This window comes from Catharus ustulatus, chromosome 18, assembly GCF_009819885.2.
Source record: "Catharus ustulatus isolate bCatUst1 chromosome 18, bCatUst1.pri.v2, whole genome shotgun sequence".
Taxonomy (NCBI): Eukaryota; Metazoa; Chordata; class Aves; order Passeriformes; family Turdidae; genus Catharus; species Catharus ustulatus.
Window position 1 is genome coordinate 64,915 of NC_046238.1, and position 24,500 is coordinate 89,414.

The 24,500-nt window shown below is 37.2% G+C and overlaps 1 protein-coding gene across 3 annotated transcripts in view; it reads right to left on the reverse strand.

The window, feature by feature from the left end:
• Window positions 1-339: 339 nt before the first annotated feature.
• Window positions 340-24,500, reverse strand: part of LOC117004599 (splicing factor SWAP) — a 34,312-nt gene continuing 10,151 nt past the window's right edge. For 2 of the 3 annotated variants that reach the window (XM_033075469.2, XM_033075470.2), the window contains exons 9-18: window positions 24,300-24,431; window positions 23,838-23,931; window positions 21,422-21,599; window positions 18,988-19,221; window positions 17,278-17,468; window positions 9,446-9,711; window positions 4,353-4,478; window positions 3,252-3,422; window positions 2,613-2,685; window positions 340-753 (exon numbers count right to left, since the gene is read on the reverse strand). In XM_033075469.2, the coding sequence (XP_032931360.1) occupies window positions 688-753; window positions 2,613-2,685; window positions 3,252-3,422; window positions 4,353-4,478; window positions 9,446-9,711; window positions 17,278-17,468; window positions 18,988-19,221; window positions 21,422-21,599; window positions 23,838-23,931; window positions 24,300-24,431 (1,531 nt within the window). In that variant the 3' untranslated portion in view covers window positions 340-687. Of the gene's footprint in view, window positions 754-2,612; window positions 2,686-3,251; window positions 3,423-4,352; window positions 4,479-5,377; window positions 5,534-9,445; window positions 9,712-17,277; window positions 17,469-18,987; window positions 19,222-21,421; window positions 21,600-23,837; window positions 23,932-24,299; window positions 24,432-24,500 lie in introns of all 3 variants that reach the window. The other variant, XM_033075471.2, reaches the window with a different exon arrangement.

Genomic DNA, 24,500 nt, shown 5'->3' on the forward strand with positions numbered 1-24,500 from the left:
AAGTAGAGAGAACAAGGCACACTAAGCCAATGGGGCTACTGACTACTAGTTATTGACTTCAAAGGGTCAACTCTTCACATGGAGGCTCCAAGATCTTTGTAACTCAAGGACAGAAAACCATGTCCCTTGTTCAAAAACTGTCCACTACTGACATCCAAGTACATAAGCATTTTTCTGAGATCATCATGGACATGAAGGAAGATAAACAGAATTTCTCAGCTTAAGGTGGTCAGCAGGCAAGACAGCTAAGTAAAAAGCAGAAAATAATAAACAAAAAAACCCATTAATTTATAACAAAACCAAACTGCAAACAATTAAGGACTCCACAAAAACTCTAGCTAATGAAAGACGTTTCCTTCTTTATTATTGTGTAATACTTTTCACAGAAACATAGTATTTACAAATATATACATATAGACTGCTGATCATAAAATGTTATTGAAGTATTAGTCAAAAAAATCAATTTACAAAACCCAAAAACTTTCAAAGATATTCTGGCTGAAAAAATTTAATGAAATTTCAAGGAGATGTTTCTGTACAGAAAGATAGGTCTTAGCTTCTTCAGTTCTGGTAAATTAAGTGAATTGTGAACCAAGTGAGCCAAGTTCAACTGTACATTTGAGATGAGGCAAATCTTTTCCAATTGTTCTTTTCACACAATTTCTTGATGGTCAGTTCCAACAGTTCTCAGGAGGCACTGGTTTGGATGTTTTTGGAAGCTGCAAGCATTGCTCTCACTTTGGCCATAAGATCCTGCAGAAAATAAATGGAAAATGATCAGACACATCTGAACAGAGCTAAAACACATGACTGCAAAAGCCTGCATGAAAGGGTTAGTGTGTACTCCAGTCACATGGGAAACTTGAGACATGACCATCAAATGTTTAATTCCTAGGCTAAATGAGTCAAATAATTTGGAGAAAGTTCCTATGACAGCAACTGAAGTCTGGTTTTACCAAAACGCAAAAAAGTGCTCTGCAAAAATATTTCAAGCAGTTTCTATATAATAAAGCACAGCAATCACATCAATTGAAATGGAAAAACTATGACCTTATCTTCAAAGACACCCTGTAATGAACACACAATCACTAACCACTGGAGGTTAAAAACAGGAAAAAGAGAAAAAGAAATAAGAGAGAGAGAGAGAGATGGTAAGAAAAGAATGTAACAATTACTCTAAAACAGAGAGGGTTTTTTCTTGCTTTGTAAATCTGAACCAAACATTTACACAGCAGAAGCATTTTCTCATATGACAGAGTGACTGTGAAACCAGACTCTCAGTCTTGTCTGAGCATCCAGTTGGAACAGCATTACAAAAAGAAACGAAATTTCATGTAAACAGCATTGAATAACTGGGTTGCAAAAAATGGTGACAAAAAGTGTGTATCAGTAATGAATCAGAGTTACTTAAAACACTTGTTCACATATGCAATATAAATAAATTTCTTAGTGCTTTTAAAGTGTTTTGCATCTGAAGTTCTCAAAACACCCCAGAGGGGAATTTAACATCATCATTATTCATTCTGGTTTACAGATGGAAGGATCTGAATGAGAAAAAATACTGACTTGGTTAGGGTCAGCTAGCACAATAATTAATAATTAGTTAAATTCCATTTTTTGGAGCCCTTAATGATAAAGAGATGCTAAACTCATCTGTATTGGGAAATATGATGCAGATTCACGTAAGTTTAATTCCTATTTTTTACTTTTTCCAAATAGCAACCAAGAATTGCATTTTGATACAGTAATCATTCCTCTTCTTACAGCTGCACTTCAAACAAGCAGTCTAATATTAAACTAGGAAATGCTACACCATAAGCAACATTTAACCCAAAAATTCATAAACCAATGACCTTTAAGGGTATATGAGTTTAAAGTGAGGGATGTTTACTCTCTGTTGAAGACCATGCTGTAGTTTATATCTCATTTCCCATACCAGGAATTCCCACGCACTTGTTTGGCAGCATAAGAAGTGCTGTGACATTAACACTCCTTTTTCTTTCTCTGCTGCCTAGACTTGCCAGTTTTCCTGAATAATCTTGTTTAGGGTTTCCCATAAGAAATGGATCAAATTTTGTATGTAAGGTATTAGACCACTAGACTACTAGGGGTAGTTCTATAGCAGAATTAAATTTTGGAACAATATTTATTTCTTGAAAGAATAACTTAGCCACTGAAAAAACATCAGAATATAAAAAGCAGCTCTGATTTTCTACTGTAAATTTTTCAAAGCATAATTAAGACAATTTTTCCTTTAAAGTTGGCATATCCAATTGAAAAAAGTTAAATATGTCTCTCTTCCATACAACTTGTTAAGAGCTATACATGGTAAGATGTGCTGTTGATAAAGGGTGTATTGCAGAATAATTTGGACTTGAACATCTTTACAGTGAATACAACTGCAGCCTAATGAATTTAGCTTGGTCTTCAGAGGCTTGACGAAAATTGAAAAGACAGCACCTAGAGAAGCAACAAAATTGTTGTTCCCATAGACAGTGAACATATCTCTACATCATATGCAAAGTTCAGAATTGCCCAAGGTGGTAAGAGAAGAAAATAATATGTTGGACATATTTAATTAGGCAACATACTCTGAATTTCCCTGTTTGTACCTGAGTGATTTTACTCTGCACTGATGACACAATTGCTGAAGAGATTTGGCCATCTTTTTCCTGAGAAACTCCCCTAAAAAATAAAATCAGAAATCTGTAGTAAAAGCTTTGAAAACGCATTTTACTCACCATCTTGATTTGGGTTTTACTGTACACATCTCTCACATGTTAGTCAACAGTTCTCTCAGTCAATTAGAGGATGTAAGTCAGGGTCAGAAAAAGCACTTGTACAACTGCTCAGAAAAATCTGAACAGCAGCTTGAGAATTTTTAACAGGATGGTTCCATATTCTAGATATAATTTAAACATCAATCTTGACACATGTTACAATTCAAACCACTCTATTAAAGTTCTACTTCAAAGAGTAGTAATACTTTCATTTCATGAAAGCTTCCCATTTCCAACTTAGAAATAGGTTGCAGAATTTTCTGCACCAGTTTTCCTGTAGGAGTAGGTCAAGACGTTTACTCCAGAGAGCAAATCGAACACCTTCATCAGACTGATGCAGACAGTGCTGTGCTCCCAGTGACCTTTTAGAGAATCACACACTGCACACATACAGAGCTCCACACGCCATGACTCTGGCCACACAGTCAAGAGACAGCAGCACTGCAGCATGACAGAAACAGAGCACGGTACCTGGAGCGTTCCTGGCTGGATTCCCTGCTCTCCACAGGAGAGACACTAGCTGAATGTACAGAATTTTTGTGTGTGGATGGTTTGCCTGGTGACATGGATGGTGAGGGAGACCTAGCTCTGGATTTAGTACGTGATCTAGACCGCCTCTTCTTCTTCTTTTCATGGGGACTTCTGTGAGAAGAAAATATTTTATTGAAGAATATTTTAAGCAATACCACACTAGCTAATCTGAAGTTACTTTTCACACTTCTGAAAGCTCATGTACCCTCTTCCACAAGATGTTTCTCTTGCATTTAGCAAGCATTAATCCTACCCAATACCACGCATCTATGGTTGCATAAAACAGCAGAAACCTTTAAAATGTTACATAAGGCAACTACTGGCTCCTGAGGTTCTCACTGGGAATGCTGCTTCATGGGTGCACAGCAATTCCTGGCCAGTGTTTGACCATTTGAAGGACAATAACAAAAAGCCTTTCATTACAGGCTATCAAGAGATGTTGTCATAAGAAACAACAGAATTTTAAAAATGAAGCTGAAAGTTATCACTTTATTATTCCACAACACATACGGAGAAAAAAGTTGAAGACTAAATGCCATTTTGATTAGAATAGTTTAAGAGGGACTATATGCATGGTGCTCTCAAAATGACACCTTGATTCATACTTCACATTCCAGTCTGTCAGTAAAATAACTGCAAAATACCTGTTTGCTAGATCAGAGTTGCCCTTATTTATGCAATGTCAAGAAAGTTGAGATCATAGTTGTGCTATGACCTGTGCAGAGGTCATACAGCTTGCACAAGCACAACATGAGAAAATGACCCAACAAGAGGGAAATACGAAACTCCCAGTAAAATCTGAACTCTCATGGCCAGCAGACAGCAGTGTATTAATATCCACCAATTTGAGTGGACAGCTGCTGTTCAAACATATGCAAGAACAGGGAAGAACAGGTGTGTCCATTATTATTTTTTTTCTCCAAAAAAGTATTTTTCTATCAGAATAAGTCTCCAGAACATACAAAGGTTAAGGTCTAGCTCAGGAGTCTACAAGACACAAGGCACTAAGTGTGTTGGGATGGCAGGAGCAGGAGCCCTTACTTGGAGCGGGGCCGTTTCCGGCTGTTGCCAGGACTGTTGCTGATGCGATAGGCTGTGGGAACGCTTCTCTCGTCTCGCCGCCGCTCTGGTGTGTGAGCCCTTCTCCGGGGCGACCTGGACCGTGACCTGCACACAGAAAAAACATTCCAAACTTTGCCTTTTGATACTTATTTCAAAACTTTTACTTCAGGGGAACTGTGTTTCACCAAATGCAGATACGCAACCATATTTCAAACACCTATTTTATACCAACATGGTGCATTTAGGCATTTAGGCTCCAAGACTTGTCAGCTATGTAAAAATTTCTTGCCTATCCAAGAAATTTGAGATGGAGTTATCCACTGCTTTTCACTCCCAATAGGGGGCTAAAAAGAGGAAGCATGTTTTGGTCTTGTCTGCTATGACAACTTCTGTATTATTTGATGGAAAAATTTTCTTTTAGTACAGTCACCTTTTGTGGCAACATAGTTTACTAAAATTGGTGTGCAAAAATCCAATCTGTGTGAAGCTTGGGATTGGCAGGCCTGGCCTTGTCTTCCCAAATTAGTGGTGTGTTTCTAGAACTGCTGCCTCACAGAGATAAATACTTGCTCTTGATATAGTGCCTATCTAACACCGACAAGTCCAGAAAATGTCCCGGATGCTGCACAATAATCCTCACACAACCGATATTTTCACCAGTGTAAGTGGTCAACAAACCACTATCAGTGGTGTTTGGCACTAGCACTTTGACTTGAAATACTTTTCCTATAAAAGTGAGGAGGAGATCAAGAAGGGAAAATAGAGAGCATGCCTAGTTAAGATCAGAGATCTTCAGGTTCACACAATATAGGTAATATATACACACCTACAAAGTCCTGAGCCATTTCTGTTACACCTACAATGAAAAAGCCCAACTGAAATGATCACAATGGCAGATAACTGTTGCAAATTAACTTCTTTGATACTTAAAAATCTGATCTTTACTAAGCCATTCAAAAGGATTAAAAAAAGGAAAATGATAAAACTTGGGTTCAGTCAGACACCTTGACGTTTTACCATGATTTCCCTCAAAAGAGCTCCAGCAGTCAAATCTTTTCATTGCCCAAGTTGCCTGATAATTTTTCCACTCTGCTGCTGCTGCCACTGATGAGCTGCTCAGACTCGGCTCCATGCTCAGTGTCGCTGTGGATGCTGTGAGTCTGTGATATGGAGGCACACACTTCACATTCAGACTAAAATGTCCTAGTTTTGGTATTAACTAGAATCCTGAAAAGGTTTAGTCCCTTAACCAAAAGCTGAACCTTAGTGAAACACGCCTGTATGCACCAGCCTAAAAAAAGTCCAAACAATCAGAAAGAAAAAGACATTAGCTTCATTTTTATGAATTGACATTTGTGGTTCTACAGCATTCTTCCAATCACTAAATATTAAGAACTTTGACTATTTGCTTCAAACAGTTAAAAGACAGCTAATCAGTATTACTGCAATATACAACTTCTATCTTTCATTAGACTGTAATTCCAGAAGGCACTTTATTCCTTTATGACTTATGCTTAGAAGGATCCCAACAGTTCAAGGGGTTATGAAGCTTGGCATGTCTCATTACAAAACTGGAATTAAAATTACATGACTAGACACCGCCTCAGCAACAAGAAAATCACTTGTGGAGGAGGAAAAAACCCACCCCCAAACAATCTTTTTTAACAAAGAACAGCTGCTTCCAAGTCTACTAAATTCCTAATAGTGAGGCAAGAAGTCTCACACAAACTCCCACACAGGTACACTCTATCCAAACTTACTGCAAAGTAACCTGTTAATAAAACAGACCACTAATTACTGCTAATAATTCATTAACTGGATATATTAAGTGCCTTAGTACAACTCTATTACTAAGCTGTATCAAGTAAAGCAGCAATACTGAAAAGAAGCTCATATTTTTCATCCAAATTTCACCCAATGAAATCACTAAATCATTCGGTATATAACAAATGCTTCTGCTTCCCTTTGTCTCCCCTCACACTCCCAAACCAGTAGATTTGTCTATGGGTAGGAAATAGAGATTGAGGTGAACATCACTGTTCTTTCCAGTTACACATGTGAGCTGGAAGAGCCCACAGCCCACGCCAGCTCTGACACCCGGCACCACTGCCAGCAACAGCTCAAACCTAACTCTTCAACTGTGCTTTGAAGTCCATGAGAAATAAGAACTGATTCAGCATTTACTACATTTACTACTAAGATACCAAAAACTTTGTTTTCCAAGACAGATTTATTAAATGTGCTCCATCTTTGATATCAAGTACTTGTAATAACTAATTATCTCTCTGGGACTTACAGGTCTGTTCTGCAGTACCTTGCAGAACTTTGGGACACTGTTTACTATGTATGTGGTTTGTTTAATCTGTTGTATAGTCTATAATTAAAATTGTATGATACCAGGAGTTTTACAGGACTAATTTTGTTCCAAAAAATAACATGCACTTCTACAGATAATTGTTGCTAGCACACTACATGCCATGACAAGTCAGTATTATCTGCGTTCTCTATTATAGCTATGATTTTTTAAACTTGTTTCTCTAAAACAGGTTTGGTTGCTAACCAGAGAAATGAATATGCAAAACATGCTCTGAATCAACTTCATGTTACTAGAAAAGAATGTTTCAAAATTGCATCTTATCACCATAGACTTATTCTTAAACGCAGCAGAGCCTCTGAACCTCCAGCAATACAAAAATAAATTATAAGCAAGTGATGTAAAGTGGTATATAGAGAAATATACTGCAAAGTTCACTTGCAGGATTTCTAAATGCAATATGTATTTTAGAAAAAAAGAATAATATGACAAACCAAAAAGGAAGAGCTTGCAAAGTATCCTGAGCATTCCTTGAATAAAGAGCAAATAATGCTATGCAGATTTCGATGTTTACCTACACTTCCCACATTTTATTCCCCATTAACTTGTCACCTTTATATGGTAAAGGTGATTTTGAATCTACATTTTCAACAGATTAAAATTAGGCAACAATACACCATTAGACTAGGGTATTCAAACAGTGGACAGATAACCAAAATAGGGCTATTCCAAAGTAACTCAGCATCACTGTCCACACAGTAATGACTGTCTCTAAGTGCCATCCACTTAATACAAGATGAACACATTAACATCCAGAAACAGTTCACACTTTATTCCAAGAGGGTATGGCTCTTTACATAACTACTCATTCAGCTGGAAGCTGAATGCTCCCAGTGCTTTGGGAAGCTAGGACAAAACACTGTTGTAGGTGAAGCTGAAGATACTGTTCTAGGGAAAACTAATGTGCAAAGAGACGTGAAACATGCCAAGCATTGAATGAAGCAATACAATGCACTGAAACGATTTAATCTGAAACAACACTAAAATAAAAACATATAATAATAATAAAAAAAGACAAAACCCAGTAATATCTTCTAGCTAGGCAAGAACACTTGCCTTTTTTTGGCTATTACTATTACTAAGACAAGGTACTATCTTGGCCTAAACATTTGAGAATCAAACTGCATTAGTATCTGACAGTGTTATGAATCAGCCTCTTGCTCTTGATTATTCTACAATTTTTCTGCTTCCAGCTCAAGAACTCTAACTTTGGAAATACAGTATGTTAAGGCATAGCAAACACCTTCAAAAAAGCACACCTTCAAAAAAGCACACCTTCAATCATCACCATTTCTTGTACAAGGCCTTTCCTGTTCAGCTCTTAACTTTTTCGAATTTAAAGCATGCAAAATGTTTTCATTGCAAAATCTGGTGCTGTTTTTCTGCATAATGTTGAACTGCAGCCAGCCAGCATCAAGCTTATTGGACTTCTGAGGTTTTAGAATTCAACAGCTCATCAAAGAAATATCTAACCAGATTTAATCAGGTGTTGTGGTGATTCAGGATTTTCATGCTGTTATGTGATTGTCATTTGATTTGTGCCAGGAGGCAAACTCAAGGCAGCAACAGAGATTAGCTCCTGCAATTACCTATTCTTGGTGACTTTTGATCATGACACAGCATGTCATGACAACTCATTGTCAAAGGTCATCAAATAAACAGCATGTCAGACTGATCATTTCAGTCCAAGTTGTGCTCATTTAATTCCTGGCATCTCTGAATAGCAGAGATTTCTGCAGCAAAGTATTGTTCTGAAACTCAAAAATCAAGTATAAACCAGTAAGTTGTAACATGTTAACACTCCTGTTAGTGAAGTTAAGACACTTCAATAAACAAAAAAGCATAAGAAAACTAAAAATAGTTTTGGCACACTGTCATGAGGGGTTAGAAGCTTTTTTCAGGCATGAATGAGCTGTAGGCAGAGATACAAAGAAGGGGTGTATGGCTTCACATGCATCACACACTTATACAGCTGTGGCAGTATTTATATGCACAATTTGCTTGAACTACAAGCTACTTAAGTACCTACACTGTTCCGCAGCCTGATCCACAGAATGAGGATATCAAAGCCCTTCCTACTGACCACAGTAACTCCACTGCACTAGAGCATTCAGATATGACATATTTTACAGACAGTAAACTTTGAAGGTGCCTAGACCCAAACATCTTTGACAGAATTAACAGTATCACTAAAACGCAATATACATTACCTTGTAGCTGGATAATTAGCATAGTGTATTTAATCTCATTTAATCTCTCTCTTACTTACAGAGTTAACAGCACTAGGCTACATTCTTCTGTGGTCTCTTTCAACTGTTTTCACTCTTCTTAGATTCTTGTCATATCTCTCCTGCAATTCATCCATCCTATTTTTTCACTTGTCATTCAGCTGCTGTTTTCTTCTGAGCTTTGCTGCTCAACCACTTAATTCTCTACCTCTGTTTCTTATCTGAATATTGTCTAAGCTACTTTGCTCCAGTAACAGCCCCAGATTCATTAGTAAATTCTCTTCCTGCTATCATCACATTCCTACATATGACCTTCAAAAGACCTGCCACATTTGATCTGTATGTGCATGTATGTGACTGTAACCTTTGCAATGGGTATAAAAACACCTATGTAATGGAAGAAGTGCAAAGATGTTTTATGTGTAAACCCACACAGAATGCTAAAGACTATGTTTGCTTTCCAAACCCACCTTGAATGCCTGACAGTCCTATAGGCAGTGGGAAGTGAGTGTTTTGCTTTTGAATGTGATCTAGACCTGGACTTAGATGATGAATGATATTTGAATGGTGATCGAGATCTTGACCGAGATCTTTTCTTGTGTTTTTTCCTCTTCTTTTCCTTTTCTTCATCCCTCGGAAGATCTCTGCTTCTGCTTGAAGGCCTTTCAGTTTGTTTAACTTCTAAGGTAGGTAAAGCTCTGACTGCAGTCACAGGACATGGTATACTACTGACACTCTGAAATCAAAGATAAACAAAGAACAGTGTTCAGTTTCCAAAGTTAGTCAAAGTTAGTGCTGCACTGGGAATATGTAAAGCACACAGAAGTAAGGCTGACATCTTCAAACACATGTGTCCAGCAAAATTCAATGAAGGTCTGTACAGTTCCCCAAAGATACACATGCTAAGACAGCTTAACCAGGACATAGTTCTTAAATTTCCATCTTTAGTTTTCAGAAGAAATGCGTTCTAAAAAAATGGGTGCTATCAGGTATCTTTTAGTCTATTTACATATTTTACTTAAAGCAAGATAGACCTGGAAATACAGTCAGAAACAACTGACATTCAAAGCTAAGTTTTCGTGTCACTTTCCTCCACAAACCGTGCTGCCTGGATGACAGCTTCAAGAAAAACAGCAAAATGAACTGATGCTGATAGAAATTATATTTGACCTTTGCAAAACAAATGTTTTAAATGTAAAAGATTGGGAAGACCACAAAATTTACTAATCTCAAAGACAGAACAGGTCCATGCACAGTTAATGTTTAGTGAATAATTGTGGCTGAAGGAGATTAAGCAAAATCATACCACAACATTTTCAAATCATCAGCTTGAACCCCAGAGAATTCTGCTCAATGTCTTCTTAAAGCAATTTGAGTCAGGCACTATAGATATGCTCCTCATTTCTAAGTTTGTCATTCCCCCACTGCCATTTCAAGGCAACTGGAGAAATCAGTTTCCCTGTCATAATTTCTGCTCCACCTTGTTTGACACTTTCACTGTTTGATACAAGGATACTTACCATGACTGGAATAAAAACTAATACACTGAAACCTGAAACAGCCAAATTAGAAGCAGGTGATCTTTTCCTTTCTTTTTACCCTTCTCCTACCATGAATACATAAAGACAGTAGCTGATCACATTTGAATAATCAAAAAGGCAGCTCTGCTTCAAGTTAGAGACATGACACTTTTTCAATCTTTAACTGAGAACTGCTATCACAATATTTACAAAACCAGCAACAAAGCCGTACGAAAGCAGCTTGCTTCAATTATAAACATTTTACAGCATGATCACTTGAGTGACTGGTTTACCAGAGGCCTATTTCCAATTTCACAAACTCCATGTGTAACTGCAGACACCTCACAAATACCTCATCTCCAGTTTCTAAGAGGCCACCAGAGTTGACTTTCATTCCTTTGACAACATTATTCATCTCTTCATACAGTACCCAAGCCTTTGCTTTGAACACTACTGAATATGGAACAGCCCAGTCTGCCTTGAAGTAGACACTTCTAATAGCTTGGAAAAAAAAAAAGCTGTAGGCAAAGTAGTGTTAACAAGAAAACAAGAGAGAAGGGAAAAACCTAATGGTTTTCACTGCTCAGGTTGATTTGGCCACATAAAACACATGCTCTCCTATCACTGCCAAGAAAGAAGTTAATAAATAAATACACATTTACTTTCAGCTCACCTGAGATTGTCTCAGCCACCTGAACAAAGAACCACACAATGCTAAGCCCAACTATGTTTCTAGCAAAAATATCCACTGCTGGCACTGGGCTCTCCTTGACTTTCAGGAGTGACACTAAGGAGTGACAGCACTGCCCAGCTCTCTCTGGGAAGCACAGATGCAGGCTGCTTCAGGCTACTGGCAAATCACATCTGGAAAGCCACACACAAGTAACTTTAGCACCCTATGGACGAAAGATCCAGGTTCTTCAGTGAAATACAAGAGGTAACGCACAGGGAGAAGTGACCCACCCATCCACCACTGTGCCCAGGTGCTCTGGAGCGATGTCATGTCCTTATGACAATCACCTGAAACAAATGGGCCACTTCCCTCAGTGGCAACTCTAGATGCTTTTAAAAAACAACAGAACCAGAAAAATTACTTGATTCACCACCAGAGCAGAACACAGAGCTCAGTGAAAGCAGTCAGCAAATTGCTAGGCCACAAATAAAATTTCTAGGTGTATAAATATTTGTAAACAAATAAAATAAGGTAATGGGAACTGAAATTGGAGGCATGAATGCAGAAAGGAGTAAAAACAATAAAATTAAAAAAAAATCACAGTAAGCACAGAACTGGGAGATTACAAAGCTTTCTACTTCAACAGATCACGCTCTGCCAATATGCAGGCCAGTAGAACAGTTTCAGAAAGCATGGAAACAGACCTGTTACCTGATGAATTTTATTATGCATCTCAAGGGATAAGAGATTTAAATTGTCTGAGAGCTCTTCTAAGAAGTTAAACTGCAAACATTCAAATAGCATTCACTGAATCTCACTTCTTTGTCTGTTTTGGGTAACAATATATTTTTTTGGCCTTTACTAAATGCTACACTATCAAATTCTTTGGCAGAGTTGTTCTTCAGCATTTTATTTGCATGACTAAAGCAAATCTGACTAATGCCAAAACATGATTCAACAACTCTGGCTGAGCAGGAATGGATTAGGAAAAAGCTCTGTAAATAGGGAGAATTTATAGCCATATGAGAACAGAAATGAGTACTTCAGTTCATTTGCATATTTGCAGTATTCATAAGCCCGGAATACACATTAGTTATTCTGGGGTTACACTACTTAATGAATACACAAAGTCAAAATTAGAAATGAACCAGAACGTGCTTACTGCAACAGAACAAAACACTAGCACTGTGTCTGGCTCAAACAAAATCAACTGGCAAAGGACATGATCAGTAATATTACAAACAGCCTATATTTTCTTTACAGCGATTGGAATCCTGTGTTAGATCAAAACTGCAAACAGGAAGAATGTCAGAACTGTAAAGAGTTAATCAACAATTCTTTTACTTCACTAAAAATCCAAAAATACTCCAGATTCTTTTCCACCACTGTGTATTTTTTACTCCAGGTTCTCCAAAGCTTATGGTGTATTCCCTGACTGAGAATTAATAAGCAACTGTCTACCAGCAATGGAAATGCATTATTTGTGTATTGATTCCTCTGTGGAACAAAGCAAGCAGTTACTTCTATTTAAAAGTTTGTCAGTCCTAGTATTCATAAACTGGCCCAAAATAAAAATTTGAAGAGATAAAAGCACTTCCTATAGAATAAGTTCCTACAGAATTTGTCCCATAGCAATTCAAAGATTCAACAGTTTCATCAGGGTTACTCTGCTGCACTAAAAAGTAGCTGCAGTACACTGACCGTGGTAAGGTCTTTAAAAACAGACAAAATTTCAAAAATCAACTGCAAAGAAATTAGTGGCAGTTAATCTGTTTGCTATGTGAATCAATATGCCTTTTTATTTTGAGCACCTTGAAGACTAAAAATCAATGCATAAACACTCTTGCCTCTTCACCTATCTCAATTAAAAGGGCAGTTCTGATATTTGCCTTTTTTCCCCCCTGTTATATAATGACTAAAGTATTTATCCTATAAGGAATTACAACTCTCATGTAGTTTTTGATAGTAGGGTTATTGCTATAAAAAAAGTTCCAAATGCCAGCAAGTTATCCACCCCCTAAATGCCACATTAGTATGTGACATTTATGTTTTTCCTTTATCTTGCTTTTTCAAAAGGACAGATAAATTTACAAGCAATGTAAATTGCTCCCATGCTAACCAGAAAATGTAGATACCTATAGTGTGAAAAAAAGCAAAAAAACCCCAAGTGAATGGCTCCAAAATATTCTAAAGAATTTTTTTCTTTAAATATTTATGCGATGATTTTTATTAGACAATTACATTTTGCTCAAAAACTAACAAAGTAAATGCACAAACATAAAATGATGTTATACATTATTATTATTCCAAAGAAGCATGCGGGAATATCTACATTCCATTGCTAAAAACGTAGGATGAACTACAGCAGTGTGAAAGACATGCCCTATCTACAGCTGTTGATAACCCTGTTATGCTTGACAAAACTAGAAGAGCATCTCATTTTTAAAACATGGCACACTTCTAGTGTAAATAGAACTTCTATTGTAAATAAGACTACTTTCCACAAGAAAAAAATAATTGTTACATTCAGAACAAAAGTAAGGACAATACATCTAAAGAAACAAATGATAAAACAGGGCTTCAAAACCTGGGGAGATGAAAGAGCCAAAAGAAGGAAAGTTTTGCTTTGTGCCTCAGAATCTTTATATTCAGAGGCATAACAGCAGATGACATTTGGGACAAGCCATTAAAACAGCATCACTTTCAAATTATGTGCTTGTTTGGTTTTGCAACATAATGACTGTGGATTTCTCTTCTGTTTAAATCAGATACTAAGGTTTATACAGGTAGCAGTTTGGGTACAACCAACTGGCTTTTACATGCCTATCAAAGCAGTGTCACCACTAAACCATTTCTGACATAGAGTAAAATATGACATTTGTTGAATAATCCATGCCAAGTCCCACTACCAAGGATATATAATCTTATTTCTTAAAGTTTGAATTAATTTTAATAATTTTGGAATGAGATCTGCATTTCAGATCATGAAGCACCTTACTTTATTTGCTCTAAAGTAAAAACGGCAGTTCAGTGAAGCACTCCATATAACCTGGTGTATTCCAGCCCAGCAGGGAAGAATTGCAGTTGTTAAAACTACAAGCTGTTTGCTGTTCCAGGATAAGGAACCCGCATTCATGGCACAATGAAGGCAACTTCTCAGTGACACTGACAGGCGTGCCAAGGAGTCTACACAAAGTTTATGCGTACCAAGAGTCTATATGAATTCCACATGTAAACACAAGAAGGGAAACATCATCCAGCTACTGTTTGTCCACGTCCTGAACAAGGGCACAGACTTCACTGGCCCAGCATTGCTGGGAGCTCGTTGGTTTTGGGAACTGAGATAAGCTCCATGCTTTCCAAGGCCTGGTTTGAGGAAATACGTGTAACTGTACTGTTCTAATGCATGCAAGAATGATAAGGAGCCATTTGTGAAAAGCTGTGCTGCTTCACTGCCCGAGCTTTTTCAGCCTGTTGTTTCTCTTGCTTGATTTCACTTTAAAGAAAAACAGGAAGCCATATAAAAGAAATAATCCAGCTATGGAGAAGACAGAACTGACTATTTTTAAGATTCAGCTGAAACCAAAACAGCTTAGAAGTGCTTTGTTCTGTGGTACTGACTGTCCTTTACCTGCAGTTAGCAGAATCGATTTCATTCAAAGATGCAATGTACACTCAATACCAGGGATCTTTTCAAGAAATACAAGGTATCAGGAAAACCTGACAAGAGGTCACAAAAGCTTTGTGTATTTAATGTATTTCTACACACTGTGATAAGCAGGTTTTCAGCACAAAATGTATGCTGTACGTCCACACAAACAGCATTAACTGTCTTTTATTAGGCTGGGGCAATGTAATGGAGATTATGCATCTCCCATAGATATTCTCAATCCCTCTTCATACTTTACTATACAACTCCATCATTACTCCATTTTTGAGACAAATTTTAAGCTACAAAAATCATGCCACTACATTAACTGTGTATATGACCAGTGTATGAGTCTTTGTTTCCTGCACTCCTCATTGGATGCTCCTACCCCCCAAACAAGAAATGAAATACATTTAACGATGTTTTTGGTGGACACAAATATTTAAGCATTGTCTTTGTTTTCTGATTAATTAGTTTTCTGATTTAATTGCCCTAATTAGTTCCATTGACCAAACCACAAAACTATCTATCTTTCTCTCTAAACTTTTTAACATTCTTTTTATTACAGCCACTGTAGTTATCTCTTGTTACTTTTGCAATCAGTATTTTTAAATGTGTCTTTAGTCTGAAACATGACTGAAAGTCTGAAACACTACTGAAAAAGCTTAAAAAAACTAAACTAGTGCTACATATTTATTTATAAGCTTATTTTGACATCATAATGCAGCATACTGCGTTCTCAGGGTACACACAACAGAGGTTAACAAATCTGCAATATGATTTCACTCATCTTTCTCCAATGCAATTTCTTGACTCAAATGGGCTGATACAAATAGGCAAAACAGGCAAGGAGAGTAAAAGGCAGATTATTTAGAATGAATAGAGATGGTTGCTTTTTTGAATATGACAAATGGAACAACAGCTTGAAAAACATCAGTGTTTCAAAATAAGCTTTTATCTGCAGAAGTCTATATGCATGTATCTATATAAATATGTCACTAAGCACACCACACTTAGCAGGAATATTACATCCAAAGACATTATGGCATTTTTGACTGTTCATTAAAACAGTACAAGCACTCCCAATACAAAAGTTAATTTTATTTTTTAAAAGCAAGGTCACATCAGAAAACATTTAAATATACATTTGAAATCCTAAATAAACCCTTAATAATGAAAGCACCTCCAAACCATTTGTATTGGTAAGAAACAGTGAAACTGGTTACTTTAAATTTCTCAAATACACTGGAACTCTTTGTGTAAGAAAAAACTGATGCCTTCTCTGAAACTGTACTTCTGTGGAAGAAGAAAAAGAGGTTTCCAGACAATCAGTTTACTGAGAAGTGGGATAGGGTGTGGTTTTTTGTTGAGAAGTTCACTAGCAAGTTCAGCTGAGAACTTTAGTAAGTTCAGATGTGAGCAAGAACATTCATCTGCTCTTCTGAAAGAGTCAGCTGTCACTGGTTATTTCAGGCATTTTCTTAAAGAAAAATATCAAAGGAACCTTAGCTTAGAAATATCTGTGTCCTTGACAAATTCCCTTGAGAAAAAGAGTAGAACTGCAAATGTGGGGAGTTTGGCATTATCACTGTCTCTTTGCATTCACTCTTCAATATATAACTGAAAAGAGAACTACTGAATGCCTGTGCTAGGGAAAATTTGTTAGCAGTGGCAATGAAAAAGCCCAAACAGGATCTCTTTTGGGATGTGACCACATTTAACTCACATATCTGCTACCCTCTGCTGATATGGATCACCTACACTGCAGGCATGTCTCTTTCAACTGGTTTTTTTGAAGTGTTTTAGGGGTAATCCATGATTTATTTGGAAAAATTGAGAACTGGGCAATGAACTACTTGCTAGGTACTGGAATTCTTTCTGAGGGAAAGGAAACAATGGAAAGCCATGCCATTCTTTCTTGTAGCCAGTCTGTTACAATCAATATCTTAAATTTTCCATCAGTATCCAGAGATTACATTTTGATTGACTAGTGCAACCAAAAGTGATTTTACTGGCTTTTCTGAAAGCAATGCAACTGCAAACCCAGGAAACTGAGATTCTACTTCTCAACACAATTTGTATTTGTAATGTACAGCAAAACCATCAATATACACATCAAATAAGAAAGTATCACAGCTTAGGTAAGCCATCCCAATACTCTCACAAGGTGAGCATTTCAGCACTTGATCATTAGTACAGAGTTAAAACATGGAAGCTCATTTTCGTTTTTGTACCCGTCTAACTGACCTGGGAAGTGTGCAGCCTACTTCTCAACTAGTTCTTTAATGACAGATGAGAGACATATGTAAGATAATGGAAAAAGATTAAAAGTGTTTAAAATTCAAATTTCTCCCCATTTAGAAAAGCTTCTATCTCTTCAGTAAAGTTCATAAACACCGTCAGATTCTAGAGGTAAGTTTTCTGCCAGTTTTATGGGAAAGAAATTTATTTCTTGCTTACCTCACTACTGAAGGAATTATCCTCAATTTTCTCAGTTTCTGCCTCTGCCAGAGGGTTTTTCAGGGTCTGCAAGAACAAGGCAGCTTTCCTTTTGCGTTCTGCTTGTAGCTGCTTCTCCTTTGATTCTTTGGAGGCCTGTGCAAGCTTCTCCCTTGCTGCAGCTGCTAATCTATCCTCTAGTTTCTGCTTTGCTAAGAAAGAGAATTAAGCATTAAGTTTAGGGTGAGTCATGCTTGGGGAACTCAGGCTTCCTTAAAACAAACACCCCTTCCCATCACAAGCAAGCACTCAGCCCATCCCAGCCATTCGAAAGCCTTTCCAATACAGCCATTCAATGACATGATAAAGACATTAGCTTGAAATGAAGAAATTCCAAGCATCTTAATTATAGGTATGTTATTTGCTTAATGTACAGCAGTGCAGGTGGTGTAAAAACTTCCAACTTAAAATGACAAGAAAATCCAATCTTTATTACTCAGGATACTTGTCCTTTTCTATTTGTAAAAGCTACCTAAAGAAAGTAGCCATATAAATCCAGAAGCTTTTTCTTTCAAGTCTTAAAGTGATGCAAACTCTACAGTTTGCTCCTTCCACTGATCTGATCTTCAGAGTTTACAGCTCAATTTACACATACATTAATATGTTTACAGATAGAGCTGCTACAGAAATTTTCAGAAACTGTTTCACTATTGTTACAACCAGCAGATTTTGTTGCGGGTGATTATGTTGTATGTGATTACATGAAGAGAATAAGCCAGTTGATTTAACTATGCACCTAACAGCTACTTTCTGTAATGTTTTACAGCTAACCCTTTTATTTTTGTGTTCTGTATATGTACAAAACAACTGGATTTTTTGTTCAGTTCCGTAAGTTTTTCAACACAGAACTTATTTCTAAGTGTTTTACACTTCATTTTTATTATTACACAAAATACTTCGTATTTGTTTTAGATATGTAACACCTTAGCATACTTTGTGCTACTGCAGTTTACAAAGCAACTGCTACTTAGAAGCAAAACCCACAATTTTGAAAATTAAAAACTAAATTCCTGTGGCATACTCATATACTGAGTTTTTAAGCTGGTAAATACTGATAGAACATCCACCTTAATAAGCACACTCTGCCACGAAGCAGCCTTGGGGAGAAATGGGTGAAACTGGATTCTTCTACAACATCATTTCATTCAAATTCACTCAGCATGCCCTTCTGCCCTTATGCACATTAACACAGCGACAGGAAAAACCCAAAGATTTAATGGCATTGCACTATAAGAGCAACAAAACATCAACAAGGCAATATGAGTCTGTATGGGAGTGCAATATAAATGAAAAATAGCTTGAAGCAATTCACTGCTCAATGAAGAAAATTACAAACAGGTATGTCTTTGCTGGGCTTTGTTAATGCAATCTGGAAACAAAGTCAGTGCTCTCTTACACGATTGTAAGAGAAAACCAAAATAAAATTCAGGAAGATCAAGCATTAGGACAAAGCATTCAACCACATCAGTGTGTTATAAGTTTGATTTTGTCTGAGCAACCAGTGAAGACTTCATTCTTAAAAATAAGGAGGAAACTGTGGGAAAAGAATTCTGATTCTTATTACCATGACACAGAAAGTATTGAAAGCACCTAAAATGTCACACATGGCAGTTTTGCAGTTTGTGTGAAGGACTCAATCCTTCCTTTTGTTTACAGTGCCACATGGAATACCTTGTTTAGCTTCCAACTCCTCCTGTGTAAGTTGAGGCTTTTTCTCCTCAGGAGCAGTACAAGGAGTGATAATTGCTGGAGTATGGTTTGACGCACTGTTAGCACTCTCTTGGCCTTCCTTTCCCTCCTCTTCTTCCTCATCACTGTCATCATCTAATTTAACACGGTTTTTCTCCAAAGGAAGAAGGTCGTTTTCTTTTGCCTTGATTGCAAAGCTTATTGGAGCAAAGGATGCTGTGAATGAATGGGTAAGATTTCACACATCAGACTACAGCTGAAGGCAGGTTCAATTTTCTGACTTCACCCATTACTCCTGCAGACTACACCACAAAAAAAACTTGCAGCGTCCTACTCTGCTAATTATTTTGGTGAAAAGGTCAACACAATCCGTTTTTTCTCTCCATGTTTTTAAACAAACATTGGAAACTTCATTTGCTGTGTAAAGATCTAAAAAAAAAAATACAGCATTAATCTCCAACCCATTTATCCAAAATGACACTTCTAATTAAAAAGAATGGAATATTGGAATTTCTCACTACCTAGTACCATGTGGTCTGCTGCAATACTTACCTTCCTCAGGAAGCCTTTTGCATGTATGTCTTACGAGACTGCAATTGGGAAATTTAAATACAGTAATTAAATTACATACCAAGGTTTATAAAAGATAAACTTTGATTCTGGTAATCCTGGGGTAACGATTATATGCTCAGAAACAAAGAACTCCAGAATTCCAAGATAAGAGGTAACAGTGATTTCCAACTTTTTCAGGGGACAGAACAAATCCTAAAATGGGATTTTATTTCCTCAGAGGTGGAAGATAAATCTCGTATGGGTGTTACATGTGTCTTGGAGGCAAGTACTGTATTTAGGTTATAATAAAGCAGAATTTGTACCATATTAAAGGAAAATACGTTTATAGGAATCAGATCGCCATTAAATGACTCATTGGTTACATTCCATTACGTAAATTTGAGCAGATTACTACTATTACAGTACAGGCTCCAGTTTGCCACTTAATAATAGCAGAACAGAAACAATATATATTTCTTGGTGTACATTGCATCTCTTAATAAGGCATCTTTGAAGGCAGGGAAGATTGTTCCTTCCCCAGGGAAGCTACTCAGGCTGCCCACAGAAGAAACTGCAGAGTCTGGACAGTCAGAGAGCCCCAGCAAAGAGCCCAGTGTTTGCTGGTTGTGGAGGAAATGGGATCACAGCGAGAATCAGAAAAAAAAAATTCAAGGAACCACAGGGAGCAGATAAACTTTTTAGCAATTAAGCCACTAAGGTGGCAGGAAGGAAGCTTCCACCCATGGAAGCCCAGCTAAAGAGCGCTTTTTCTGTTTTGTTTTGGGCTTTTGTTCAGTGTCTTTCAGTTCTAGTTAAAAGATGCACATTTTCAGGTCTTACTGAAAATAAGAATTTGTAACATATCTTTTCCCGACAGTAATTTCTAATAAATCAGCTCCCAGACATAAACAATCATTTCTCCAACTCAGGACACTAATAGTGTGGTAGCTGGCTTTGAGTGGCTTCCAGAGAGATCTTCCCATTCTGTCCCTCTGCTGCTATGAGTGCAAGAGTAAAAACATTTCATTTAGACATGAAAGGGGTCTTTTCTTCTAGCATGACTAATGTCCAAAACAGGAAGAATGAGCAACAAGCCTAGAGTACATCCTCCACATGTATCCTTTCAATAAAGGCCACTGCTTTTCTTCAGAATCAAAGATTTCTCTCTTGCACAAAGCTTGTGACTGTCAAGCTGAAAATGACAAAAATAAAATTTTTCTGGCATTACTGATGAAAGCCTTCAACTTTGCACAAAACCGAAGTAAAACAATTTATTGTGTCAGACCATAAATACCTGATAGTCTGATAAGAAAGTAATATGAAAGCAATCAAATTACAGTAATTTCACGACTATAAGGCGCACCCTTTCGACTAAAATTTTAGCCCGAACCTCGAAGTGCGCCTTACAGTCCGGAGCGCCTTATATATGGACAAAGTTCAGAAATTTGCCAACCCAGAAGCGTGAGCCACGAGCTGTGGGGAGAACTGGCAGGGCCGCGCCTGCCGGGTGGAGGCGGAGCAGTGGGGCCGTGGCAGCCGGGGGGAAGCGGGGCCGCGGCCAGCAACCGCGCGGGGGGAGCTGGGGGTGGATCCTCACTGTAAAAAAAAAGCGCGCCTTATAGTCCAGTGCACCTTATGTATGGGCAAAAGTTCGGAAATTTGCCGTCACCCGGAAGTGTGCCTTATAATCCGGTGCGCCTTATAGTCGTGAAATTACTGTATTTATTGCAGACATTTTTTGATGCCTTCAGTGAAAATATGTATTTTGCATGATTGAATTATTTTCACTCCTTTCCCCTGCCTTTTTTTTCTTTATGCATGTGTTATCAAATATTTTCATGCCAAATAAATCATATTACCATACCTTTCACCAGTTTACCATCACTGACAGCTTTAGGAGGAAGAATATCCTTTTTAGCTCCTGGAACTCCCTTAGCACTTGGCTCAGATGCATCTTCAGGTGCATGTTCATCTCCAAATTGAGCCTCACTTGGTGCATCACTGGCAGTGTCTGCTGGAACATCTTCAGAGGAAGATACTCCCTTTTCAAAAGAAATTAGCAGAATTACTAACAGGATACTTATGAAACCATTAATGAAATGTCTGTGGAGCTGCAATTTTGTCAGCCATTTGAAAAGTCACATTATCAGCTAATCATACAAGAGCAAATTTTATATCACTCAGCACTCATGACCATAATTCTGCCTCATGTAAACCCACAGGTCATAAAACCTACAGACATACAGTAAGAACATGTTATTTTACAACAAAGAAAATGCTCTTCAGCTGATACACTCTTGCCAAAAACTGCTTAAAAATTATATCTTTAAAATTAGACCCTAAAAGCATGTATTTTTTTTGTATATTTATTTGGGTCTTGATTTCTAGGGTCCCAAGCCAAATCCATAAAGACAATTCCTAGGGAGAGGTTGAAAGCTTATGACACTTTTTCCTCATGTAGAACTGCAAGTAAATTCTTCGCAGAATCAGATTTCACAGGAATCAACACAAGCTAATGTTTGATTTGTTCCAGCATTCTGCTGAAGAACACTGGGCCTAGCAATGTTTTCTGATACAACAGACAGGCTCAGATTTTCAAGGAAGTGCTGAGATTTTCAACAAAGTAAAGAATTATTGGTTCTACCATGACATGACTGAATCATTCAGCATGATCTCTGAACTTCTAACAAAAATTTTCAAGAAGGATATTACAGAACATTCAAAGTATTTACTTGGTGAGTCGTGTGATAACATTAAGTGATTTAACATAATCAACTAAGAGTTTTGTTGCTCTGGCTGCTGCTAAGCATACGTGACATTGAAGGCATTGAGCATATCTTCCCTGCAGCCATTCCCTGACCAACAGAACTGATTTCTGAAAGTCCTCAAAGGGGAAAAGCACAATGAAATCTAGCACTTCGTCCTGTATTTACTGAAGTCAGTAGTACAGTTTCTTATTAATTTTAATGGCCGAAAGGAAAAGTATCAGTTGCATTAGCTGCCTATATCTGTATTACTAGAGCATAAAGATAATATCAAAATCATTATTTTAAAAAATTGAAGAGAATGGCATTATCTACAAAGCCATGCAGTACAAAAATATGCATTGCTACACTTGACCTCAAGGGACTTAAACCTGTTTCAGTTCCTTTTTAGCTGTATTCATTTGAACATTTAAAATGAATCCTTTATTATTATGCTCCAGTTAGTGTGCAATTTCCCCCCAACTACATGTTAACAAGTCCTTATTAATTATGTAAGTACTATGGATGCAATCCACTGGTTTGTAAATAAGACATACTAGAACAGTCAGCATTATGGCACAGGACAATTTTGGTTGTAATTTATCAGCTGAATAAGATCATATTTACCATGGCTTATCGTTAAAAAGTGTTTTCAAAACATTTTTTCACTATTAAAACAAAACATCAGACACATGTGTTCCAAACAGCAACCATTATTGAATTTCTTCATTTTCCACAAAGCAATTCCGAGGAGTTTACCCACAGGCCTACCTTCTTCAGTTTAAGGCTCCCCAATGTAAGCCTTGAGATGACAAATGACATAGGGCCTAAAAAAAAAATAGCTCTTTCCCATGAAAAGTTAACATCAGATAATGTAGTTCTGATATTATTTGCAATTTTCTTTTCAGTAAGAGAACAATCTAATTAGCTAACATGAGAATAGTTAAAAACATGGATGCCAAGTCTGGCTACCACCTTCTAATAACACGGACTAAAGAAGCAAAGCAAGTAGGAAACTGCTGCGAGATTCTGAAGCTCCAGTATTGTTGCAGGCAAGACTGGACTCTAACAAAACCTCCCTCAGAAAAAAGCACGTCAGAAAGCTCCTCCAACCTCTGTGCTACTGCTGTACAAAGAATGATGAGGCATCCAGGAAGGTATGGGTGTTAAAAGCCATAGCTAACCTTTCTGACAGCAGAACACTAATCACAATCATACAAAGCTCTAAACCTACACAAAAGCATAGATTCCCTCATATAGAAAGCCAGAAGATTTTCAGGTTGTCATTTTATATTACAGCCACAGTGGAGTGGCTTATAGTAAAAAGCAAGCATTAAATATCTCACCATCTCAGAGATCCTTAGTTTAATGCTGTACAAAACTAAAAAACAACAAAAAAGGCATTCATATCCTTTGCTGATCAATTTCTCCCTAATTCAGTGCTCCATTTTTAATACGTCTCACGGTAACACAACTGATAAGTTTTTACCATTTTTACTGCATTTTTAATAGAAGTATATACAAACATACACGTACCTGGCAGTTGTCACCGCTCTCTTTTTGAAGGAAGAACTGTTTTTTAAATTCATAATAAGCATTATACTGGTGCCATGGCTGCAGAAATTCAAACCTGTTAAAAGAAAACTGAGTATGTGAAGATGCACATGAACACAGCTAATACTAACAATCCCTTAGCTAGTCTTCTCTAGCAAATGGAATGTAATTTGATGATTGGAAGTACTTTTACTTAAGCCTAAACTTCAGAGGATACACCTTCAGAGCATGCTCTCTTATTTAGAGACATTTTTGACAGGTTGGTTGTTTTGGTAATTTGAGCCATAATGCTTTCCCATCGCCGTTACATAGGTCTCTAAATTTCAATTAAACAAACAAACAAAAAATAGTACTTCTCAAAATCTGCATGTCCTGTAACTTAATATCTTAAAAAATTAAAACCTTAACTTTTGAAATAGCAGTTTAAATAACATTTTCTCTTACCTGGGATCATTCTTGGCACGAACACTGGTTTCAAATTTTACCCCATTCCTAGCAACATACTCAGCTAGCTTGTCAATGACAGGTTGGATATCTGGAGGTGGAGGTATAATGGCAACCACCGGAGCAATTGTGCTGAAAACATCAAGAGTAAATGGTTTTTGAAATAGAACATAAAAATCTTTCAGACTCTTGCTTTAACAA